This window comes from Balaenoptera borealis (genome assembly GCF_965194805.1).
Source record: "Balaenoptera borealis genome assembly, chromosome: 6".
NCBI classification, from domain to species: domain Eukaryota; kingdom Metazoa; phylum Chordata; class Mammalia; order Artiodactyla; family Balaenopteridae; genus Balaenoptera; species Balaenoptera borealis.
Window position 1 is genome coordinate 59,120,957 of NC_138863.1, and position 24,329 is coordinate 59,145,285.

A 24,329-nucleotide genomic window follows, 5' to 3' on the forward strand; every position below is an offset into this window, starting at 1 on the left:
AGCTACTTCCAATATCCAGTCATCTCAAGTTCAGTTTCACTTGTTTCTTTTCCCTTAACAATATGTTTGATTTTCCTTAGGTAATTTTGGGTTGTATCCTGGACATTGTGAATATTAAGTTATAATTCTGGATTCCATTGTTTTTCTCTGCTGTGTGTTGTTTCCTTTGTATTAGTAGGCAATTGGACTTGAACTACAAGCTCTATTTCTCAGTTTGTACCTCCCGTTTCACTTCAGATATTTTGTCTTTAACTAGTCTGCTTTGAGTCTGCTCTGCCCATGCATGGTTCTGGCATCAGGTAAAGAGATGTGTGTACAGAATTTGGGGATTCCCTCTATTTTCCCTTGCTCTCTCCTGTCCCTTTGCATTCTTTCATTGCCATAGTTTCCCTGGCTTTACTTTTCTGGTTCCCCAGACCAGACAATTTATCTGCTTCTTGTGCTGTGCTGCCTACACTTGGCTCCAGAGAAAGTCTTGAAAATAGGAATTCACTTCATATAACTCCCCTCCTTTAAGAATGTATTCTCAACCAGTCTGTCTTTGTTGTTTAGTGCCTTTAGGTAGCTGCTTTTTTTGTATCTTGTTCTTGTTCTGTAGCACTTTTCCCCCCTAGAGTGGGGAGTGGTAGTTTTCCAGTGAGATTTTACCATGCCATTATTGAGAATGGAAGCCCTTGGGGTGGAGTTTTAGGTTACCTAATAACTCAGTGGCACGCCAAAACTGGAATGCAATTTCTTTTCAGATTTGTACACCAGCACTTCCTATAGTGATAGCGTGCATATTAAGGCAGTGGGTTTTGAACCTTAAGAAAAATGTATTTGAGATTTATAGTTAAATTCAACTTCTTACCAAAATATAATCGAATCCTGAATTATTATACAGTATTTATCCTTAGTAATAATATATTATCATTATACCTTGATTATTGTATAATAAAATTCTGTTGAGTGAATAATTGATAATTATAAGTATTACATTTCTGAGGATTCTGAATTTACTTGTGCTGCAGTGCTATCTCTCATATAGCCTTTGGGGATAAATTGAAGAAGATATAAAAGATTCAGTCCAGTGTGTTAGTGACTAAATGGTAACTAATTTATATTTACTGATGGGAATATTTTTGTTGGGGATAGGCTAAATATTGTATTGACTTCTGGGTTTTTTTCCTGTTTTAAAAAAAAATTACTTAAGATTCTTCGAGACGATTGTTGATACCTTTTAATGTGAGCTTGTATAACAATTAAAATGACAGTGTTATAAAAGAAGACATAGTAAGTGAATTCTTAACTAAATATTCACAGTAGGAGAAGGGAAGAGAACCTTAAAATATTTTTCCCTTAAAGAAAGTCTAAATTAATATCTTTTAGCATGGTAAATTTGGGCCATAAGTTGGAGTTAGTAGGTAGATAAATCAATAATACAAGAAATTTATTTTACTGCATCTTTGTGCCCCATTATTTTAAAGGTAGTACTGATGATCATCACTAACAGAGATTTTATAGCAGACTGTATTATTACAGAACAGAATTTTGCAGATATTTAAAATTATATGGATGGAGATACTTCACAAAATGATAAAGGACTGCTATTGTACTCTGTAATAGTAGCAATAAAAACAACCTTCCTCTTGGGGACCAGAACCCCATTCAAATAAGCTATTCTTCTGTTTGTTTGTTTGGTTGGTTGGTTTGAGATTTTCTAGTTCATGTTCCTATCATGTTTCCAAGGTATGTGAACTGGCACTGCCACTCCCACAGTTGGGTTCTTGTCAGAGCTTCCTAGTCTTCTGTTGTGTCTGTATGCTCATAAGTGATATAGTGATAGCTGTCTTCACTCTGCCTAGGAAATTGCTTCTCAAAGGCTTTGTTATATCTTCCTATTCAGCAGGAGGGAAACTTAGGTACCAGTTGTGTAAGTACATTGGCTTATTTTTAGTATATGAATTGAAATTCTTAAAGTTGGGTCAAAAGTAAAATGTTCATCAGGTACATTATAAAAATATCAGATATTATCTTCTGATAAATATTAAGAGGTGACACTTAAGCTATGAGTGATAAATTATTTGCTAGACAATGAAAAGAGGAAAGACATTCTTAGTATCTTATAAGGTGCGTTTTAACTGAAATTATTTGACAAGCTAATCCAATTTCTTTGTTAGGAGGTACTCTTACATACAATCGATGAGGGCTTAAACTCATCTAAGTGAATCGTTGTATGTTTAAGGGAGAAGTAAAACTTGAACTGGATAGACTTTGGCTAGATGAAAGGGGACAGTACCAACACTTGTTCTGTACCTTCTGTGTATCAAAGACTTTGCTATGCAAAAAAAAAATTTTTTTAATTTTTTTTTTTTTCAGTAGATAGCATCTCTGTTTAGAGAGGAGGAAACTAGGAGCCAGAAAGATTGTTGTCAGCTACATGACCTTAGGCAAGTTAATGGCAGAACTCATAATTTCTGAAGCCAGGACTGTTGGCCTGATGACACCTTATACCAAGTGGATGCATTAATTTTTAAATACGGGGTAATAGATACTCATTATTATATAATGTTTTACCTATGGTAGGAAGCATAATATCTGAGTTGTGATATTTCCCATTACAATAGAATTCCATTTCAAAATGGCATAAAAATGAAGATTATCTCTCAGCTTGTACTGTTAAGCAGGTGAGATATGGTTTCAGGCAGTATTTGATCCACTGACTCAAAACTGTCCCTAAAGACTTAATCTCTTTCTGTCTTTGCCCTCTGCCTTGACCAACTTTATCCTAAGGCTGATTACTCTCATGGCCTGAAGATGGCTTCCAGCATCTTACTGGCCACGTGGTTTCTAGTTCACACCCAGCAGGGAAAAAGAGTGACTTTGGCCCAGCCTTCCAGTAAAAAGCTTTGAGATTTACTCCACTTGGACCTGCTTTGGACATGTCCAATCTTTGACCATTCATTGTGTGCAGATAGAATCATCTAAACTCCCTAAACTCCTAAGTGGTTAGAAGAGAGGGGGCATAGATAGATGTCGGGGAGTTGACAATAAATCTGTACGTTCCAGTGTCAAACTTGAACATTGTTATTTGCAGTTTTGTTAATTGGAGAGGAGAGAAAATACCTGTTAAATTTTAAGTTAAAAAATTTTTAGGAACTAATTCACTTTGATACTTTGATTCTTGACTAGCTCATATCATCGTTCTTTTTATGGTAATACCTCATAATACTGGTTTAAAACATCCCATTATCATGAGTTAAAGCAGTATAATTCAGATGAAATTTCATTACTAGAGTGGTAATAAAAATGTTTCCTCTTCATTAAATATGTGAAGTTTATTATTCATGAAAATGAAACTGATATATTACTTTGTGAGATCACCAAACATAAAGTGGAATGGTATTAGAGCCTCCTCATAGTGCTCTGTATTGGTTAGTGCATATTTTATTTAATGCCATGTTTTAAAAGTTTTATTTATTTTTATTTATTTTTAAACAAAATTTTGTTCTCCAAATAAAAACCTTTTTTTTTTTTCTCCACTTTTTTAGGTTAAAAGTTTTCTTTTGATTTAAATTTTTGATCAGCTTCCTAGGTAGTCACCCATATTTTTGTTTAGAGGTAATGTTTTATTTTATTTTATTGCTATAATCAGTATTACTTCTGTTGGTCTTTTCTGGAAGTGCTTCTTCTCTTTTTCTACTTCATTTTATTTCCACTACTACTTCTAGTTCAGGCTCTTATGCGTTATAACTGTCCTTTGTAATAAATTCTTGCTTGGCCTCTCTTTTTCTGATCAGTGTGACCCAGGGACCATTTGTGTCAGACATGTTTTGTTTAAAATGCAGAATCCTAGGTGGGACCCTGGTGATCCAGAATCAGGGAGAAGGCTGGGAAGGCCTAAGAGAATATGCAAAGTGCAAATGGATATGTTTTTATTGTTTTTATCCAAACTGTGGATTAAGCAGTAAAATTTTAGATAAATGACAATAAAATTCTTGTATTTTAATGTTTACATTTATTGCTAGGCCTCAGTATATTTTTTCTGTATGCTAGTCACACGTGCAGATTTATATATGGCATATGTATAAATAAGCCTATACATATACTACATTCATGTTTATATTTAAAATTTGCTTTTATTACTATACTTAAGTGTTATATTATCTCTAGTATTAATAATTTTATTCAGGGTTAAAACTTAGCAAAATAATATATGATAATATATATAGTATGTGTTTAATATAGTTGGATGAATTCTTATAGGTAAAAATTTATATGACGGAAAGGAAATCTTACTTAAGAAATGAACCACACTATTTAAAATAGAAATCTGAGATCTTTTTCACGTTGCAGCTGAGTTAAACAAATAATCTTTCTACCATTGCTAAGAAGTGCATGTAGTTAAAAATATGTATACATTTATACATATTATTTTTAAAAACCTAGTTAACTTTAAAATATGTAAGTTTTCTTGTCGTTTAGGGTTCTGTGAAGCTGATCATCAAGAGGGTTGCAAATCATTGGTGGTTTCTATTTTCAGATTTCCACATCCCGGAGTAATTTGCTTTAATTTCACCCAATTTAACCTATACTTCACACCATCACCATTCAGCTTTAATAGCTATGTTCTATGCATAAGAAAAGCAGATAAATGTCCACAATTAGGCTGCAAATGATTACAACTAGTTAGGGCTTTATGAAGACAAAACTTAAAGGACTATGGCGCCAAACAAAGCCACAAAAGACGGCTGAAAATGCTGTCTCGAGAAGTCAAGTCTACCATGGCATTTGATTTATCACTTTTGTAGTTGATTTTACTTATTTTTAACATATTGGCAGGTGTGCCTACTCTGAGAAATATTCAGCTTTAAAGAATATTAGTTCTCTGTTGTTTAATGTATTTTAGTTTTTGTTTGCTTCCTTGAATTTCAGCATAGATAACAAGATTGAATCTTCTTTAAAAAGTATTAAAATAATAGCATGTTTTTTGAAATTAAGCAGAATTGGTTTGAAACGTACTGGCATTTACATACCTTGTCAATGCATTTGTGAAATTAAGACTTTTCTGAAATGTTTGTGTATCAATATATGGTACTATCAGACATATGATGGAAGTATAATTTTATAATTTCGTCTAGAATTTCATTTCTGGATGGGTCTTAGCATGCAAAAGATATACCTTTAGAGTATTACTTGTGTAATGTATGTGCACATATATAAAAGATTCAGAAATTATTTTAATCCTATTTATGTGTGGGTGTTATGTTTTCCTCTCTCTATATAAGTTCTTCTTGATGGTTACTGCACAGCATTATTTTAATGTATAAAGAATTTGTTTATCTTTCAAGGTTTTAAAAAAGCCAGACTATTCATTTTACTATAAAAGCATGTTTTCCTCCTGCAAAATAAAATGTGTCCTTTTTGTTTATGTTTTTCCATATTTAGCAAGGTAAATCTGAGTTAAAAGACTGGATCTCCTCTCTCTTCAAAATTTCGGTCCAGGTTTTGACATATAAATCTTTTCTTATTTTTTAGTGAATAAATAAAATTCAAAGTTTAAGTTTAGTATTTAGATTTTATTCTTTGGTCATTCCGTTAAATATTCTCTCAGAAATTCTGTATAGATAAGAGTAACAATACTGATGGATAATAATTTCTTTTTACAGCTTTTTTGCGCCCAGAATTATTCATGTAATTGAAATACACCCATTCTAGAAATGTTACATCCACCGTTTTATTTATTATATGAGGGGTAACATGTATCTATTTAAAACATGTACCTATTGTAGATAATCCTTATTTTCTGAACTAATAATCAAATAATGCCTCTTTAGTTTATTGTTGCTTAGAAGCCAAAATAAATGTAGATTAAAAACCTAAGCAGTTGTGGGTTTTATACACATGTACAAACACAATATGCATGCGTGCATAGATTTGCTAACTTTAAAAATAATGCTCAGGAATTAATAGCTTGTTGCTTTTATAAAAGGAATGTATGTGGGAAAGTATACTGAAACTTATTTTTTAAAATATCTTTATTTTAAAGAAAGCAGTCTACCCTACAAAGTAGACCAGTATAGCCATGGTAAGACAATATAGCTACACAGCTTCGCAGTTGTATTAAACTAGTTTCATACGCTATATCATAAAACTTTCAGTCCAATCAGCAACTAAATTTAAATACTGCAAATTGTAGCAGCAAAACAATAATTCTGCTGATTAGCCCCTTTCCATTTCTTGTAAGTGAACTGTTTATGCTGTTGAGTACCTTTTGAAAAAAGAAAAAGCCAAAACAGCCTTGATTAGTCAAGGAGTAATTGGATGACTTGATTTTAGCAAGAGAATGAATTGGTTGATGATAGCCTGTAACTAAGTGTAGTGGTTCTGTTCAGATGAATACATAACATACAGTCATCAGATCTTGACAGGTATAACATATAAGCAGTGCTAAAATCTGGTGGTAGTGGGGATAAGGTGGAGATGGAGGGGAATAAGTTTGCCATGAAGTCTTTTATTAGAAATTTTAAGGTGATTCTTAAAGGAATTGAGAGGAACTAACTTTTTTTTTTACATTGGGGAAGGGGTAGGGAGATTTGTCTTACTTTAATACTATAGTCCCCATGTTTTATGCTCTAAAGACAAAATAGCTCTAAAGACAGAAGAGCTGTAGGATCATTTAACTTTCTTTAGGGGCATCAGCAATATTATATCTTTTTACTTTTGTTGAAGATCATGGTTCATTAGTAGAGCCATGTGGGAAAGCCTTGAAGCATTAATTGTGTTGTTACTTAACTATTTAAAGTCTTGATTAGTCAGAACTTTTTGTAGATGGCATTATGATTTCCTGATTATTTTAAGGCTTTATCTGAGTTTACATGAATGAAAACTGGCATAAAACAAAAAAAATTTTTTTTTGAATTTACTCCTCTGTAACTAGTCTTCTTAAATAAGTCCTGGTTCTCATCTTCCCCCTCCCCCCACCCCAAAGAATGTATTACAGTAACGACCCTTCCTCTGCTATAATGTGGTGCTGGGGTCCAAAAGTTTCAGCTGCATAAAATACGAGGGCAGTTTATTGCCAGATGAATGGAATGGCTGGGGTGAGCCTGCACACCTAGTTGCAGGGGGTGAGGGTGTGGCAAGGTGCGGGCCCAGCCATATCCCTTCTGGTACTGGCTTTGATTTGGCACCACCTGGTGGTGATTGTTTGCTCTGACTTAACTATTGATGGTGATCTTTAGGGTAGCAGTAGAATTCTGGGAATTTCTCAGGTAGCTGGTACCCATTTTGTTGAGCCAATTCGGGTGGATTGGGTTGGAAGACTACTGGGTATGCAGTGACCTACCTTACACAATCTGCTTCAAAAGGTTCATTCGCTTTCCTGTCCTTAATTTTCCTTCTGTGTTTCTGGTCTCATTTTAGAACTGTGGATTATTGCATTTAAGGGCATAATTATTTTATGAGGTATGTTATCTGGTTTTATGACATCTACCTTCGCAGTTTGGACTCAAGAATGATCCCTATCATGTAATGTGGATTTAGTCAAACCGTTATTTTCCTATTCTAACACCAGATGTTCTTGGTGAGTCCTTCCTTTTCCATTCCTTCTATCCCCACCCCCACCCCACCATATCTTAAAAAAACTAGGTAAAAGTTATAATCCATTGATATTATAGATAAAGCTAAAAATAGTTATTTTAAAAATTAATAGCCAGTCATTTATTTAACTGATTAATACCTGTCACATGTTTACATTTTTCAGGCATTTAAACACCAGTATCAAACTGTAGCAGAGGCAATATTATCTCTTATCAGAGCATCAGTGTACTTAAATATGAGATTAAAAAATAGTTTATACTTCCATCAAAACCTGCACGCATATCTTAAAGTTTAAATGACGTCTATGTAACACCAGTGTTCCAGTTTGAAGCCTTAAGGCTGACTTTCCATCAGCTTGTACTGAATACTGACCCCCTCCCTACTTCCCTTCATCCTGGATTTACTTTCTTGTATTTATTATATACTGACCTTTTTCTCTCCTATTTGATTGTAAACATCTTTGAAGGCAGAAACTAATCTTATTCAGCTTTTTCTCACCTCTGAAATTTGCCTTCCAGCTCTTGGCATCATTCTCTTTGTGATTAACATTCAGTACACATTTGTCAAATATGTCTCTTAAAATATGTATCTTAAACATCTCCAATTTTATGACTGGCCACATTTCATTTCTTCTCAATTTAATGTCATTCTTCCTACCCACTAGACAAAAAATAATCTTTGTAAAGATTTTAATTTTTTTTTTTAGATTTAACCACTTCCATGTTATTTCTATAACTAGTACCCAACAGTCAGCTACTCTGTTTGTGACTAGTAGTCTCTTTCCGAGCTGTTATTAGATCTTGTGTATAACTGATAGAATCGTTTAAAGAGAGTGTGAGTGAATAAGCAAGCAAGGGCAAGATCACAAGAGCACTTCTCTGAAAATCTACATAGGAATTTTATAATCAAGGAGATTAAATTTTAATTTAATCTTTTCATCAATAGACACTACACATTTGAACCTATGGCAACATCTTTTGGTCGATACGTAGCACAACCTTTGTCTTTTCGTGTCCACCGGTGGTTCTCAACTGTGAGTTAGCAACGTCTAGAGACAGTTTTGATCTTCACAGCTGGGGCATGTGCATGCACACTCAGGCGGGTGGTGTGTATGTGTGTGTGTGTGTTACTGGCATCTGGTTTGGAGAGGCCAGGGGTGCTGTTGAAACATCCTGCAATGCACAGGTCAAACCCCTGCAAAGAAGAATTACCTGGCCCCAGATGTTAGGAATGCCAAGGTTGAGAAACCCTGGTATACACCTTGTCTTCAGTTTTTCATTTATAAGTGTAACTAACATATTTTGAGTGTTTACATCCGAAGATCTTGACATATATTACCACTTTTAATCTTCAGGGCAGTCTTAAAATGAGGTAGGTATTATTCTCTAGATTTTAGACAAGGAAACTAAGGCACAGAGAAATTAAATAATCACACAACTAATGAATCAAACAGTCTGAAATCCAGATTTGAATCCAGGTAATCTGATTCCAGAGTCTGTGCCCTGCATCATTTCTGCTCTATTTATACTTCTATCCTGCCTGGAATTTCCTCTTGACTCTCTGATTCCCTTTGCTAATATCTGTCCCTAAAAGTCTTCATCTGTACTCAAGCCTTCCCTCCTTAATCTTGATTCATGCTGATCAATCCCTTCTCTCTCTTTTTCTTTTATGGCTGCATTTATTTGTCTTAGTTATAGTGTATAGGTTTGTTTGCCCTCTTCTTAATTTGATTTATACATTTAAAAAATTATACCATAATATGTAATCCAGTGCCCAAGAATTCCTCAGAAAATAATTAAGTGAGTATCGTAACTAATAGCCAAGCAATTCAGAGGTGAAGAGATGAAACACAAGAAACGTCTCACATCTGTTATTTCAGTTTGCCATGTTTTGTGCTTTACTTACCCTGTTACTTTATGTGATTGACATGCTTAACACTGGTTTCTTTGAAGTACTTGCTAAATATCTTATTGTGTGCTGTGAAATTGATCCTTTGCTGTTGTGCTGCATGTCTAACTTCATCTAGAATCTGTCGTTCTCCTCTAACAGTTTTTCATTCTGAGTGCTAAAAAGTGCTCGAGACATTCGTTCATTCACTGATTCCTTTACTCTTCACTTCACCTTGTACCTAATTGTATATCAGCTCTGATTAAGGCACTGGAAGGAACCAGAAAGGCATTTAAGACAGAATCCTTGAACTTAAATAAGTAGAAGATAGAATTACATATTCTAATATTAGATATACATGCTACAGGTCAGGATATGGTTAGAGAAGGCATCATCGTGGAGATACCATTTCAGTGGCATCTAATTAAGGTCGCGAAAGATATGTAGCTTTTTTTGAAAGGCAGAAATGGGGAGGAAGAATATTCCATGCAGAATGATGAGTAACAGCATTGAAAATGTAAAATGAGAGCATTGAATGTAGGTCAGTTTGATTGAAAGGTGTGGGATATTAATGGGCACCAACATTAGAAAAATTAAAGCTCTGATTTGTCATTTAGTTTATTTCTTAAAGGGCAGAGAGTTCACATGACTCCTTTTATTCATTGCTTACAGTACTGGTAATAAAGTTAGAATTCTAGTTTTGTTCATTACTCCATTTGCATTTTCTCTCCTTACAACATTATTCTTTAAAAGATACAAAAATGGATTTTCCCAGGAGTCATATTTAAGGTAATATATTAAATCACCAGTTTTACCACACCTTATTCCAAACAAGTGTCTTCAACTCCTCTTCTGACCCAAGGATGGTAGAGATCTCTTAGACTTGGACTCCTCTAGAATTGCTGTGCTGATGAGGAGAAGTTAAGCTATGCATTTTAGGGATGGATGTGATTTGTAATAGAAAGAAAGAATATGTATCTTTGAGGCCCAGGGAAGGGAGTGGGCAAAAGTTTACTGACAGTTGAATATTAAGAACTTTCAGGGCTTAGGGAGTCAGTACAAGAGTTTGACTTTAGCTGAGGATTTGTGGAGAGTGAGGGTAGGGCAGGGTCAGTTTATAGAGCACCTTTTCTAGTGACAGAAGGCTAAGTGATGTTTTAGAAATTAGGAAGCTAGTAAGGTAGTTATTGGGAAGATTACAGCAAAAGCAGCTTGCTCAACATTGGAAGTAGAGCAGAATCTCAATAAATATTAATTCAAAATACCATTGATTAAATTTAGCTTTTATACATCTAAGTATCTATTATATAGAATAAGAAGTGAAAATCTTGTTCAGAGATGAATGTTAGTTCTCATTAAGGTACTTTTCTGCCTGCTTCTTTGGAAAGAGTTGATATGTTGCAGCAACTAAAAATGTAAAACCCTTGAGCAATTGAATATAATTAAGTACAGGTGTTGACTCTGGGTTATAATTCATAACTTTTAAGTGACTTTAAGGATTCCTTAATGGTGTGAATGTCTAATTATCTACAATATAAGTACAATGCCAATAACTGTTAGGTAGAGTTTTCTGGTGTTCTGTACATTTAAAAGAATTATATTGTATAATATTGTAATGTGTTGCTTCTAATCAGCAACACATGTATGTGACTTTCTTGGTGGCACAGTGGTTAAGAATCTGCCTGCCAATGCAGGGGACACAGGTTTGGTCCCTGGTCCGGGAAGATCCCACATGCCGTGGAGCAACTAAGCCCGTGCGCCACAACTACTGAGCCTGTGCTCTAGAGCCCGTGAGCCACAACTACTGAGCCCTTGTGCCACAGCTGCTGAAGCCCGTGCACCTAGAGCCCATGCTCCACAACAAGAGAAGCCACCGCAATAAGCAAGCATACGGCAACGAAGAGTAGCCCCACTCGCCGCAACTAGAGAAAGCCCGTGCTCAGCAACGAAGACCCAACACAGCCAAAAATAAATAAATAAATAAATAAATAAATACAATTTATTAAAAAAAAAAATTGTTGCACTGGGTCTTAGTTGCGGCAGGCAGGCAACATTTTTTCTTTTTTTTTTTAATTGAAATACAGTTGATGTACAATATTATGTTAGTTTCAGGTGTACAACATAGTGATTCAATGTTTAAATACATTACAAAATCACCATGATAAGTCAACCATCTGTCCCCATACGAAGTTATTACAATATTATTGACCATATTTCTTATGCTGTATATTACATTCCTGTGACTTATTTATTTTATAACTGGAAGTTTGTACCTCTTAATCCCCTTCACCTATTTCACCCACCCAGCCCCCTCCTCTGGCAGCCCCAGTTTGGTCTCTGTATCTATGAATCTATTTGCATTTTATTTTGTTTGTTCATTTGTTTTGTGTTTTAGGTTCCATATAAGTGAGGTTATATGGTATTTGTCTTTGTCTGACTTATCTCACTTATCATGATACCCTCTAACTTATTCCATGTTGTTGCAAATGGCAAGATTTTATTTTATTTTATTTATGGCCGTAACTACCGCTTTAAACTACTCTTCCCCCATACAATAAAGAATTTTTGTCATGTCATTTATAAAAAATAAATAGGAACTAGCATTTTTCAGTGTTTATGAATAAAGCTGTAGATGTTAAGTGAATTGCCAATGTAAGTTTAGGTCTCTCCCTTCTCTTTAAATAGTAATGAGCTATAGAATTATAAGGAAGTTGGGAATCATAGTTCTGACACAAGGTAGGACTTTGTTTTGAAGAACAGATTAGAAATGTGAAAAGATAGAGATTTTTTTGAAGAGGATATCCTTGTCTTGATTTCTAACATTGTATTTAATAATTTATTTTTTAGTGGTTTAGGAATGTGGCCCTTAACCTTTCAGTGATTTTGGTGGGACTCTGGATTAGAATATAGATGCTCAGAACATTTATTATTTACCACATAGGACACAGGATGTTTTGCTGTTGTGATTTAAGATTCAATATATTTGTATAATAATTTTATTTCTTTTTTTCTAGAGTCTTTTAAAAAAATTTTTATTGGAGTATAGTTGATTTACAATGTTGTGTCAGTTTCAGGTGTACAGCAAAGTGAATCAGTTATACATATACATATATCCACTCTTTTTAGATTCTTTTCCCATATAGGCCATTACAGAGTATTGAGTAGAGTTCCCTGTGCTATACAGTAGGTCCTTATTAGTTATCTATTTTATATATAGTAGTGTGTATATGTCATTCCCAATCTCCCAATTTGTCCCTCCCCCCCTTACCCCCTGGTAACCATAAGATTGTTCCATACATCTGTAACTCTATTTCTGTTTTGTAGATAAGTTACTTTGTACCCTTTTTTTAGATTCCACATATAAGCAATATCATATAATATTTGTCTTCCTCTCTCTGACTTACTTCACTTAGTATGACCATCTCCAGGTCCATCCATGTTGCTGCAAATGGCATTATTTCATTATTTTTAATGGCTGAGTAATATTTCATTGTATATATGTACCGCTTCTTCTTTATCCATTCATCTGCCCATGGACAGCTGTCCACATCTTGGCTATTGTAAACAACACTGCAATGAATATTGGGGTGCATGTATCCTTTTGAACCATATTTTTCTCCAGATACATGTCCAGGAGTGGGATTGCTGGGTCATATGGTAGCTCTATTTTTAGTTTCTTAAGGAACCTCCATACTGTTCTCCATAGTGGCTGTACCAATTTACATTCCCATCAACAATGTAGGATGGTTCCCTTTTCTCCACACGCTCTCCAGCATTTATTGTTTGTAGACTTTTTGATGATGGCCATTCTGACTGGTGTGAGGTGATACCTCGTTTTAGTTTTGATTTGCATTTCTCTAATAATTAGGGAAGTTGAGCATCTTTTCATGTGCTTTTTGGCCATCTGTATGTCTTCTTTGGAGAAATGTCTATTTAGATCTTCTGCCCATTTGTTTTTTTCTTTTGATTGGGTTGTTTGTTTTTTTGATATTGAGCTGCCTGAGCTGTTTGTATATTTTGGAGAGTAATCCCTTGTGTTCATTCATTTGGAAATATTTTCTGCCATTCTGTGGGTTGTCTTTTTCATTTTGTTTATGGTTTCCTTTGCTGTGCAAAAGCTTTTAAGTTTAATTAAGTCCCATTTGTTTATTTTTGTTTTTATTTTCAGTACTGTAGGAGGTGGATCCAAAAAGATACTGCTGCAATTTATGTCAGAGAGCATTCTGCCTATGTTTTCCTCTAGGAGTTTCATAGTATCCAGCCTTACATTTAGGTCTTTAATCCATTTTGAGTTTATTTTTGTGTATGGTGTTAGAGAGTGTCCTAATTTCATTCGTTTGCATGTAGCTGTCCAGTTTTCCCAGCACCACTTATTGAAGAGACTGTCTTTTCTCCATTGTATATCCTTGCCTCCTTTGTCATAGATTAGGTGACCATAAGTGTGTGGGTTATCTCTGGACTTTCTATCCTGTTCCATTGATCTATGTTTCTGTTTTTGTGCCAGTACCATACTGTTTTGATTACTGTAGCTTTGTAGTATAGTCTGAAGTCAGGGAGTCTGATTCCTCCAGCTCCGTTTCTCTTTCTCAAGATTGCTATGGCTATTTGGGGTCTTTTGTGTTTCCATACAAATTGTAAAATTTTTTGTTCTAATTCTGTGAAAAATGCCATTGGTAATTTGATAGGGATTGCATTGAATCTGCAGATTGCTTTGGGTAGTATAGTCATTTTCACAGTATTGATTCTTCCAATCCAAAAACATGGTATGTCTCTCCATCTGTTTATGTCATCTTTTATTTCTTTCATCAGTATCTTAATAGTTTTCTGAGTACGGTAGGTCCCCTACATAGGGACAAGTTCTGATCCAAGAGCACGTTCTTAAGTCCAGTTTGTTCGTAAGTCCAACAAAGTTAGCCTAGGTACCCAACTAACACGATCAGCTCTATAGTACTGTACAATAATAGGTTTATAATGCTTTTCACACAAATAATGCATAAAAACAAACAAACACAAAAAATAAAACATTTTTAATCTTACAGTACAGTACCTTGAAAAGTACAGTAGTACAGTACAACAGCTGGCATACAGGGGCCGGCATCCAGTGAACAGGCAAGAAGAGTCACTGACTAGAGGAGGAAGTGGAGGTGGGAGATGGTAGAGCTGAAGGATCATCAGCAATAGGAGATGGAGGGCAAGCTGCAGTTTCACTCATGCCTGACATTGATGGCATGGATTCTGGTTCCTTGCTGGCTTCAATTCTATCTACCCTCTTGAAAAAATGATCCAATGATGTCTGGGTAATATCTCTTTTTTTCCTGTCATAGATGACATGGTAGCACCGGATTGCATTCTTAATGGCTGCTGCAACCTTCGTGTACCATTCTACGTTTGGGTCCTGTGCCTCAAAAACTAACAGTGCCTCCTCAAATAAAGAAAATCCCCTTGCCATTTCCTGCTTCGTGAATCTCTTCAGTTCATCATTTACTTCTTCCTCTTGTCTCTCTTTGTCCTTTCTGTGGGCCTCCAATTCCATCAGGTCTTCATTAGTAAGCTCCTCATGTTGCACAGCAAGGAGTTCAGTGAAGTCGTGCTCTTTCAGATCTAGCTCCAGCTTCTTGCTGAGGGTCACTAAGTTGCTGAAGACCTCTTTCGACTCCTTATCCGAACGCATGTTTGCATCTTTGAAAGTTTGCAACTTGAAGGTTCATATGTAGGGGACTTACTGTATAGGTCTTTTACCCCCTTAGGTAGGTTTATTCCTAGGTATTTTATTCTTTTTGATGCGATGGTAAATGGGATTGTTTCCTTGATTTCTCTTTCTGATCTTTCATTGTTAGCATATAGGAATGCAAGAGATTTCTGTGTATCCTGCAACCTTACCAAATTCATTGATTAGTTCTAGTAGTTTTCTGGTGGCATCTTTAGGATTTTCTATGTATAGTATCATGTCATCGGCAAACAGTGCCCGTTTTACTTCTTCTTTTCCAGTTTGTAATCCTTTTATTTCTTTTTCTTCTCTGATTGCTGTGGCTAGGACTTCCAATACTATGTTGAATAATAGTGGCGAAAGTGCACATCCTTGTCTTGTTCCTGATCTTAAAGGGAATGCCTTTCAGGTTTTCACCACTGAGAATGATGTTTGCTGTGGGTTTGTCATATATGGCTTTTATTATGTTGAGGTAGTTTCCCTCTATGTCCACTTTCCGGAGAGTTTTTATCATAAATCAGTGTTGAATTTTGTCTAAAGCTTTTTCTGCATCTATTGAGATGATAATATGGTTTTTATTCTTCAACTTGTTGATGTGGTATATCACATTGATTGATTTGTGGATATTTCTAGAGTCTTTGGTTATATAATACCTTTTGCTTCCATACTTGATTCAGGCTCTTAAATCTTACATGTACCGATGTTACCTTAGATGCAAATAAAGATCTTTTGACTTGAAACCTTGTCATGATATCTCCCCCCCACCTCTCTCTGTCTCTGTCTCTCTCTCTCTTTCTCATTGCTTTTATGTAGTTGACATTGTTTTCTTTGATAAAGTCGCACTATGCATCCTGCCTTCAAATCTCCCATCAGTATTCTAGTGTACTTCTTTATCACCATATTTGGAGTACAGCAATTCTCTTTTAGCCGGTTCCCTACTTCTGGTTAGTCTTTCTAAAATGCCACTTTTTGTTTGTTACTCAATAACATAAAAACCAATGTTGCCTCCCTATTGACTAGCAGATGAAATCCAGACTTACCTTGCTATTTGGACTTCCCTATTCTTTACCCTACTGGATGTATAAGTTTTTGTCTCCTACCACTCCTCAATACAGCATCTCACTATAGTCAGCTTTCCAGTAAGCCTTCTTTATTTCAACCTTCATTTTTTTATCTGATGCTTTTTCCTGTTACTTGTCATGCCTTTCTTTATCTTCTTTACCTATACCAAATTTCTGTATTTAAAGGCCTTGATGATTAGTTATTATTAATTGAACCTATATTTAAGGTCCTTGCTAGTGAGTATTGTTCTCCTTTTTTATTTGCTTAGATTTGTTTTCCCAACCAATTGTCTAATTATTACGACTAAGGTCCTCTTATTTTGATTTTTGTTTTTAATTCTTAAGACTTCGCACATTGTTAGATGTATAAGCAAGCTTTCTTTAAGTGGGGAACTTAAACTTAGCAAGGCATATTGTGGTTTGCATATGTTGAGGAGGTGACAGTTTATGCATTGATTTATATACCAAGGAATTCCTTATCTCTGCATTGTATAGTGGTAGAGGATGGAAAGAACTTAAGTAAAATAGGCCCATCTTGACCACATACCCTCTTATTTCCAACTAAACTCTAGACGTGCAATTTGGGATATCAAGTTTTCCATGACAGGTAGTTTATAAAGTACCGCTGTGAAGCCTGTACACTTAAATACATCACGTGTTTTAAAATCTATTTCTGTATAACTAGGGATGCTTTGTTTCTGAAAGCTGAATATAGCCCAAATTTAAGTAGTAATGTAGCAAAGCAGTTTACTGAAGTGCTGAATTTTCGAAGTATATTTTTACTTCTGAAGTCTTTCCCAGTTAGATTAAGCATCCTAAAAGTATGGATCTATCTATCTTACTCAAATCTTTATGGAATAAGATAGGATTTGAATGAATTAATTAATGAGTAAGTTGGTCAATCTTCAGTCCATTTATAATTGAAAATAACCAACTAATTTCCGCCAAATCATACCAAGAAATAAATATGATGCAGAGTGTTCAGGACCACGCGGATAGTCAAATGTATCTCACCAAGTCTGTATTTTGACTGGCTCTCAGTAAAGAGGTACACAAATTTTAAAAGTCACAGCTTTAATATGAGCATTGACATTTTGTATTCACTTAGTGAACACATTTTATAATAGAAATGATTTATTTAATAACTAAAAATATATTTTTTGTTCATTTTATTTGCTGTTACCTCAAAGTATACTGGAGTCAATCAAGCGAGTTTGGGGCTGGAAATTCTGTTAACGAGTGTGTAATAGAGGGTTAAGAGAGAGAGCTAAGAGAGATATCAACATTTATGCGGTGGTTAGAGCAAGGAAAGGAATAGCCTGAGAAGAAATGGCCAGAGAAAATAGAAGAAAATGAGGAGAATGCAGTTGAAAAGAAGCAATGAAAGAGACTTCGTCAGTGCTCTGAAGTTAGATGCTACTGAGAGGTGATTCAAGATTCCTGAAGAATGGCTGTTTGATTTAGCATCATGAAGCCAAATCATTGGTGTTCTTTTTGAGATCGATTTCTGATAGCGTGGTGGGGGCACATTACAAACTGTTGTGGGTTAAGTTTTGTATAGGAGGTAAAGAAGTGGCGAGAGCAGGAATGGCTTGGAGGCAAGAAGTTTGGCTGGAAAGGGAATTGATGTCTGAGGGTGACTGACTTGACTGATTTAATATAGAATCTTAAGCCTACTTAAATATTGATGGGAAAGTATTGATGGAAATGGTGGTGTTACAAATATAGGAGAGAGAGAGGCATAATAGATTGAGGTCTCAGGAAATACAAAGAACAGTCTGTGGAGCAAACTTCCTTGGAAGCGGATAAGATCCAGAGCAGAGATAGTAGAGAGTGGACATAAATAGTAGAAGGTAATGCTTTCCATTTTACTGCTGGAAAGAAGGAAAGATTGGGTAAAAACAAAAAGGGGGTTTGGTATTCCAAGGTGACATGAATTTTCTCTGTGAAGTGAGAAAGATTAGGTCATATACTGGGTAGCAGGAGAGAAGAGGAAAACATCGGAAATGTGAGAGAAGTCAAGAAGGTTTGAAAAAGGTGCTTTGTTGGGAAAGGAAACATTGCAGGATTGCTGGGTGAAAAATCTTTGTGATGGAATCCAGTCTGAGCCTAGCTTATGGTTAAATTTCTCTTATAACACATTGTTTAATAATGAGACTTTACTATAGTTAGTATTATTTTCAGTCACCCTTTTTATATGTATATAAAGAAATGTACAGATATAAAATACTTTTCATGGTTATAGTGGTTTTCTCCCTGTTGCTAGTCACTGCAAAACCAAAATTTTAACTAAAATTTGTGTAAATTTTTCTACAAGTTAAACTTGATTATTGTGTTTAAAAAAGAATGACTTTTAATAATGACTTGTTTTTATGAACAATGCATGTTCATTATAAAAAGTTTAAGCAAGACAAAACTGATACAGAAGAAGATTTAAAAATTACTCAATAGCTCCTTGCCTAGGAATTATTTTTATTAGCATTTGGTCTGTGTTATTAAAAGAGAGAAACAATTTTATTAAAATGTGATCATTAATGTATATACTGTTTTAAATAGAATACTATATTTAGTTTGAAAGAAAGAAAAAGAACTGAAGTAATACAGAAGAAATTAATGGTTCTGTACCAGTTGGTTGACCAACTTGCAGTTGGTCAATTTTTGTTTCAGTGTTTGTTTATGCCAGCATACTTAGAATGTGAAACTTTGAAAGTGGCTATGATTTCTAAGTGGGCCACCTTCTTGACAGATAGAATCTCTTTCAAAGACTGAGAAATCTTACGGTGTTTTACCTTGTGTAATTAATCCAGTCAGAGTATATATAGAGAGGAATATTTTCAAAACCTGAATGAGCTTAGCAATGCTAAAATTTAGCTCTTTCGTACTCTTCAGTTATAAGAAATAAGAGAACAGGTCCATGTTTACATCCTTGAGTCATAGTATTCTCATCTCTGGCATATAGAAGAAATAGACTCTAATAGAAAGGGATATAACTATTATAAAATATTTCTCAAAGAACTACTCTTTGCCAGAAGCAATGATCATCTTTCTCTAGGAGAAAGGAGAATACTCCTTTCTTCTTGAAACATTTTCTTTCCCCTACTCCTGGAAGAGCATACTCCTTGTTTTTCACTGACTTTGTCACCACTTCGTAGTCTCTTTTGCCAAATCCTTCCCTATCAGACACCTGAGTTTTTGAGTGCTCTCTCTGTATGATGTCATCCAGACCCATAACTTTAAACACATCTGATAATTCCCAATTTTGTATCTCCAGTCATGACCTTCCAAACTACATCTAGTCCATTCTATCATATATTCCCATTACAAACATTTCTCATCTTCTCTACAGCAGCAATTTTATGTCAGGTTACCACTCATCTGCACCACTGCAACTACCCCCTAACTTAGTCTTTCTGACATCACTCTTGTCCCCTCCCTTAGAGTCTGTTCTTTTGAGAGTAACCAAAGTGGCTTCTTTAAGTCATAAATCATATATCATCATCCTACTTTCCCTTTATTTAAAGCTCCCTAATCAATGGCTTCCCATTATAGCTAGAATAAAATCCAAACACCCATGGCTTACAAATGTTTGTGAACTGCTTTACTTCTCCAACTTAAACTTTATTTACTATTCTCTGCTGTGGTTCACCCACACTGACCTTATTTCTACTTCTTAGAACTCTCTTCCTTCAGGTCTTCTCATTACTCCCTCATTCTGGCCATTCTAGTCTCAGCTCCAATACCGTCTCCTCAGAGAGGCTTCTCTGACTATCTTAGTACAAGTATTGCCCAGCAAATGTAAATTGATACAGCCACTATGGAGAACAGTATGGAGGTTCCTTAAAAAACTAAAAATAGAACGACCATATGACCCAGCAATCCCACTACTGGGCATATACCCTGAGAAAACCATGATTCAAAAAGAGTCATGTACTACAGTGTTCATTGCAGCACTATTTATAATAGCTAGGACATGGAAGCAACTTAAATGTCCATCAACAAATGAATGGATAAGACGTGGCACATATATACAATGGAATATTACTCAGCCATAAAAAGGAACAAAATTGAATTATTTGTAATGAGGTGGATGGACCTAGAGTCTGTCATACAGAGTGAGGTAAGTCAGAAAGAGAAAAACAAATACCGTATGCTAACACATATATATATGGAATCTAAAAAAAAGGTACTGATGAACCTAATGGCAGGGCAGGAATAAAGACACAGACGTAGAGAACGACTTGAGGACACGGTGGGGAAGGGGAAGCTGGGATGAAGTGAGAGCGTAGCATGGACATATATACATTACCAAATGTAAAATAGATAGCTAGTGGGAAGCTGCTGCATAGCACAGGGAGATCAGCTCGGTGCTTTGTGACCACCTAGAGGGGTGGGATAGGGAGGGTGGGAGGGAGGGAGATGCAAGAGGGAGGGGATATGGGGATATATGTATACATATAGCTGATTCACTTTGTTGTACAGCAGAAACTAACACAACATTGTAAAGCAATCATAGTCCAATAAAGATGAAAAAAAAAAGTTTGCCTAGCAATGCCACCCCCTCCCCCCAGCACACACATGCTCTATCACATTATCCTGTTTTATACGGAATAGTACCAAAAAAGTTTTTAAAAATCAGATGACATCCCACCACCAAAATGACCATAGTTAATATTTTCAGACATTTCTTGATTTTACAGAAAAAAAAATTGTGATCTCACATTTTTGACTTAATTTATTTAAATAGGAAATGTTTTCACTAATGTAAGTGGGAAATTGCCAAAATTGAAGATAATGAAAATAAAAACAATGAAAACTACATATTTAATTTTTTAGCCTTTAGAAGCTCTGAGGCTGAGGCCTGTTCTGTTGATAAAAAGTTATCAACATTTATAAATTTATAAATGTTAAACATTAAAGATCAACGGCATCAAACCAACATTTTCTCCTTGACATAGTCAGAAGGACTAAATGAGAATTGAAACAGAAATAACTTTCTCATCAAGCAATTCAGTATGATATAGTCTTCAAGATGACTCTAGTCATCTTCTTTATCAGTAAAGTATTTCCCCCAAAAGGGAATTGTGATAATAATTGTAACATTTATGGTACTAATTGTTTTAGTTAATGTGAAGTTGAAATAAATAACTTTTGCCATGGACTAGGGTAAAAATGTTGTGGTGAACTACTAAGAATTAGTGGGGGAAAACCCTGTAAACTCACAAAGTTTATTATAAACTGTTCCAAGGTGAATTGAGTGACATGAAATGATATTCAAAATTAATGTTTGAGTATATTACTATGGAGTTTCTCCTAAATTACTAATTCCTACATCATAAAAACAATAGTATATGCCCCAGTTACTGAAAGAGTTCTCTGTTAAGCACTTTACATATATTATCCAATTTAATCATACCCATCCTCTGAAAGGTAGAAATACCTTCATTTTAAAGGTATGATAATGAGATCCTTAGAGGTTCAGTGATTTGTCTAAGATTTTATGACCAGCAGGGCTGTTAAAGTTTCTTTGTTATACAGCAGAAACTAACATACCATTGTAAAGCAATTATACTCCAATAAAGATGTTAAAAGATGTTAAAAAAAAAAAAGAATCCACCTGCCAGTGCAGGGGACACGGGTTCGAGCCCTGGTCCGGGAAGATCCCACATGCCGCAGAGCAACTAAGCCCGTGTGCCACAACTACTGAGCACACGTACTGCGACTGCTGAAGCCTGTGCTCCTAGAGCCCGTGCTTTGCAACAAGAGAAGCCACTGCAATGAGAAGCCCGTGCACCACAACGAAGAGTAGCCCCCGCTCACCACAACTAGAGGAAGCCCATGAAGAGCAACGAAGACCCAACACAGCCAAAAATAAATAAATTAATTTTAAAAAATAAATTAAAAAATGAGGGCTGAAATTAAGAAATTGCCATTTAAAATCTGCTGATGCATTTACTGTAGGGATGTTGTTGAGGACATCACTATAGTTACTCATTTAGCCCCTACATCAAGATGACTATATAAGAAATTTTTCATTACTCATTAGCCCCTCCATCAAGATGACTATATAAGAAATTTTTCATTCTAGGTGTCATAAAAAGTTTTTTATTTCTATAACTGAACTGACCATGTTTCCTTTGTTGATCTGAGTGCCAGGAAACTAACTTTTATTTTCAGTTTTCCTGTTTTATTGTGCTATTTGTGTAAGTTGCCTCATCATGATAAGAAGTGAATAGTATTGTGCTTCCAGGGAAACTTTTTTCATACTTTTCAGGTATTCAGAAAATTTACCTAAACCATTGTCTGGTGTGTTTACTAGTAAGATATAATGTACCTCCTCATTTCTTACTAATTTTGTTCGTATGAATCAGGTACTATATAACATCGATTGTTTGCCAAGAATACTTAAGTATTATTTTAAATAGTTATATTTAATTGTAATAATTTACTTTAAAAATTATTACTGAATATTTCCACGTTAAGATATGAACAGATTAATTATTTTTAATTCTGGGGAATTATATTTAAAAACTTTGCAACCTGTAATGAGATTATCTTGGTTTTTTTGTAAGTAATAATGAGCTGTAGTCACTGTTTTTCTCTTATCAAACTCAATCAAACTGTCTTTCATGATTCCTATGATACCTCTATCTAAAATAATTGATACTGTATGTTTGAAAGCATCTCATTTTGCGAATATAATCTAATTGGTAATTTTAATTAAATTAACTTGTTTATAAATGTGTTTATTGTTTTGTGGGTATATCATTGCTTTCTGTTTATAATATTTCTTAGTATTTGTTCATTTTTGTGATACTGTTATCTGATAATTTGAGTAAATCCCAGTTGAATTATGTTGCCACATTATGTCTTCAAAAGGGCATAAAGTCAGTACACATGCTTGAGTAATGTCTGGTTGTTTTACCCTTATGTTTCCAGTTGGCAATTTGAAATTATGGCTTCAACTGCACTTTAAATATGTGATAATAGCATGTGTTTCTAATAAGGGCCAGCACCATTTTGTACAGATAGTGTGAATGGTTGTCACTCATATATGACGAATGCACCTTCATCTGCTTCTTTGATAGTCCCCTAAAAACCATACCCTCAAATCAGGCCAATGAAATTAGCTGCTGTGTAAATTGTGTGTCTGAGTGGTTCATTATCTAATCACCGTCAGAACCACAGTGATAAAGTAGATTGAAGCAGGGAAGAGGTCTGCCAGATGATTTCACCACCCCCCCGCCCCAAATCCAGTTTCCCTTGGAAACCCTAATAGTGCAGTTTAGAACTTCAGGCTCTCATGCCTGGAATACAGTATCTTTTAATGTACCAAACCTGAAAATACCAGTAGTTCTGGAGCATAATCTTCTTTCTTTAAAGATCATAATTTTATTTATTTCAATCAGTTTTTGAAATGTTGAGGCTCTTGAATTACTATTTTGCCGCTAGTGCCCTAAATAGTACTAAATAGGAAAAAAAAATACTCTGTCCTACTTGTAAGAATTCAGAATAACTTGAATAAATTGCTAACCTTCTAAGAATCTTGACTCACTCTAATAATGACCTTCTGTGTTATTTGTTTATTGAATTGCTTCCCTTTAATTTATTTTAGGTGCTTTTGAAGATGATGATATCACGCATGTTGAAGGAAGTGTAGATCCTATTCGAGATATAGAAATTATACATGAAGAGCTTCAGCTTAAAGATGAGGAAATGATTGGGCCCATTATAGATAAACTAGAAAAAGTGGCTGTGAGAGGAGGAGATAAAAAACTAAAACCTGAATATGTAAGTAAAATCTACAGCTTCTTTAGATATTTGAGTTCATTTTCCTTGATTAAATTTTTAAAATAAAGCACATATAATAACTAATATTGTTATGGAATTTTAGAATTCAAGGATCATTTCTGTTAAAAAATTGTTGAGAAACCTTGTTTTCTCTTGGCAGCAAAGGATCGTGGTGACAGGCTGTTTAAGGTGTTCTTAGGAAACCATATATAGCAGTAATATTGAGTATTTTATGGTTACTCTGTATATCCTCAAGTTTTGGTGTTGGAGATGTGGGGTTTTATGATGAAAACTTACTGGATTTA

At 34.9% G+C, this 24,329-nt stretch overlaps 1 protein-coding gene across 2 annotated transcripts in view; it reads left to right on the forward strand.

The window, feature by feature from the left end:
* OLA1 (Obg like ATPase 1) overlaps positions 1–24,329 on the forward strand; it is a 172,731-nt gene that overhangs the window by 79,468 nt on the left and 68,934 nt on the right. For both annotated transcript variants that reach the window (XM_082397731.1, XM_082397730.1), the window contains one exon: positions 23,849–24,024. In XM_082397731.1, coding sequence (XP_082253857.1) covers positions 23,849–24,024 — 176 coding nt within the window. The remainder of the gene's footprint in view (positions 1–23,848; positions 24,025–24,329) is intronic.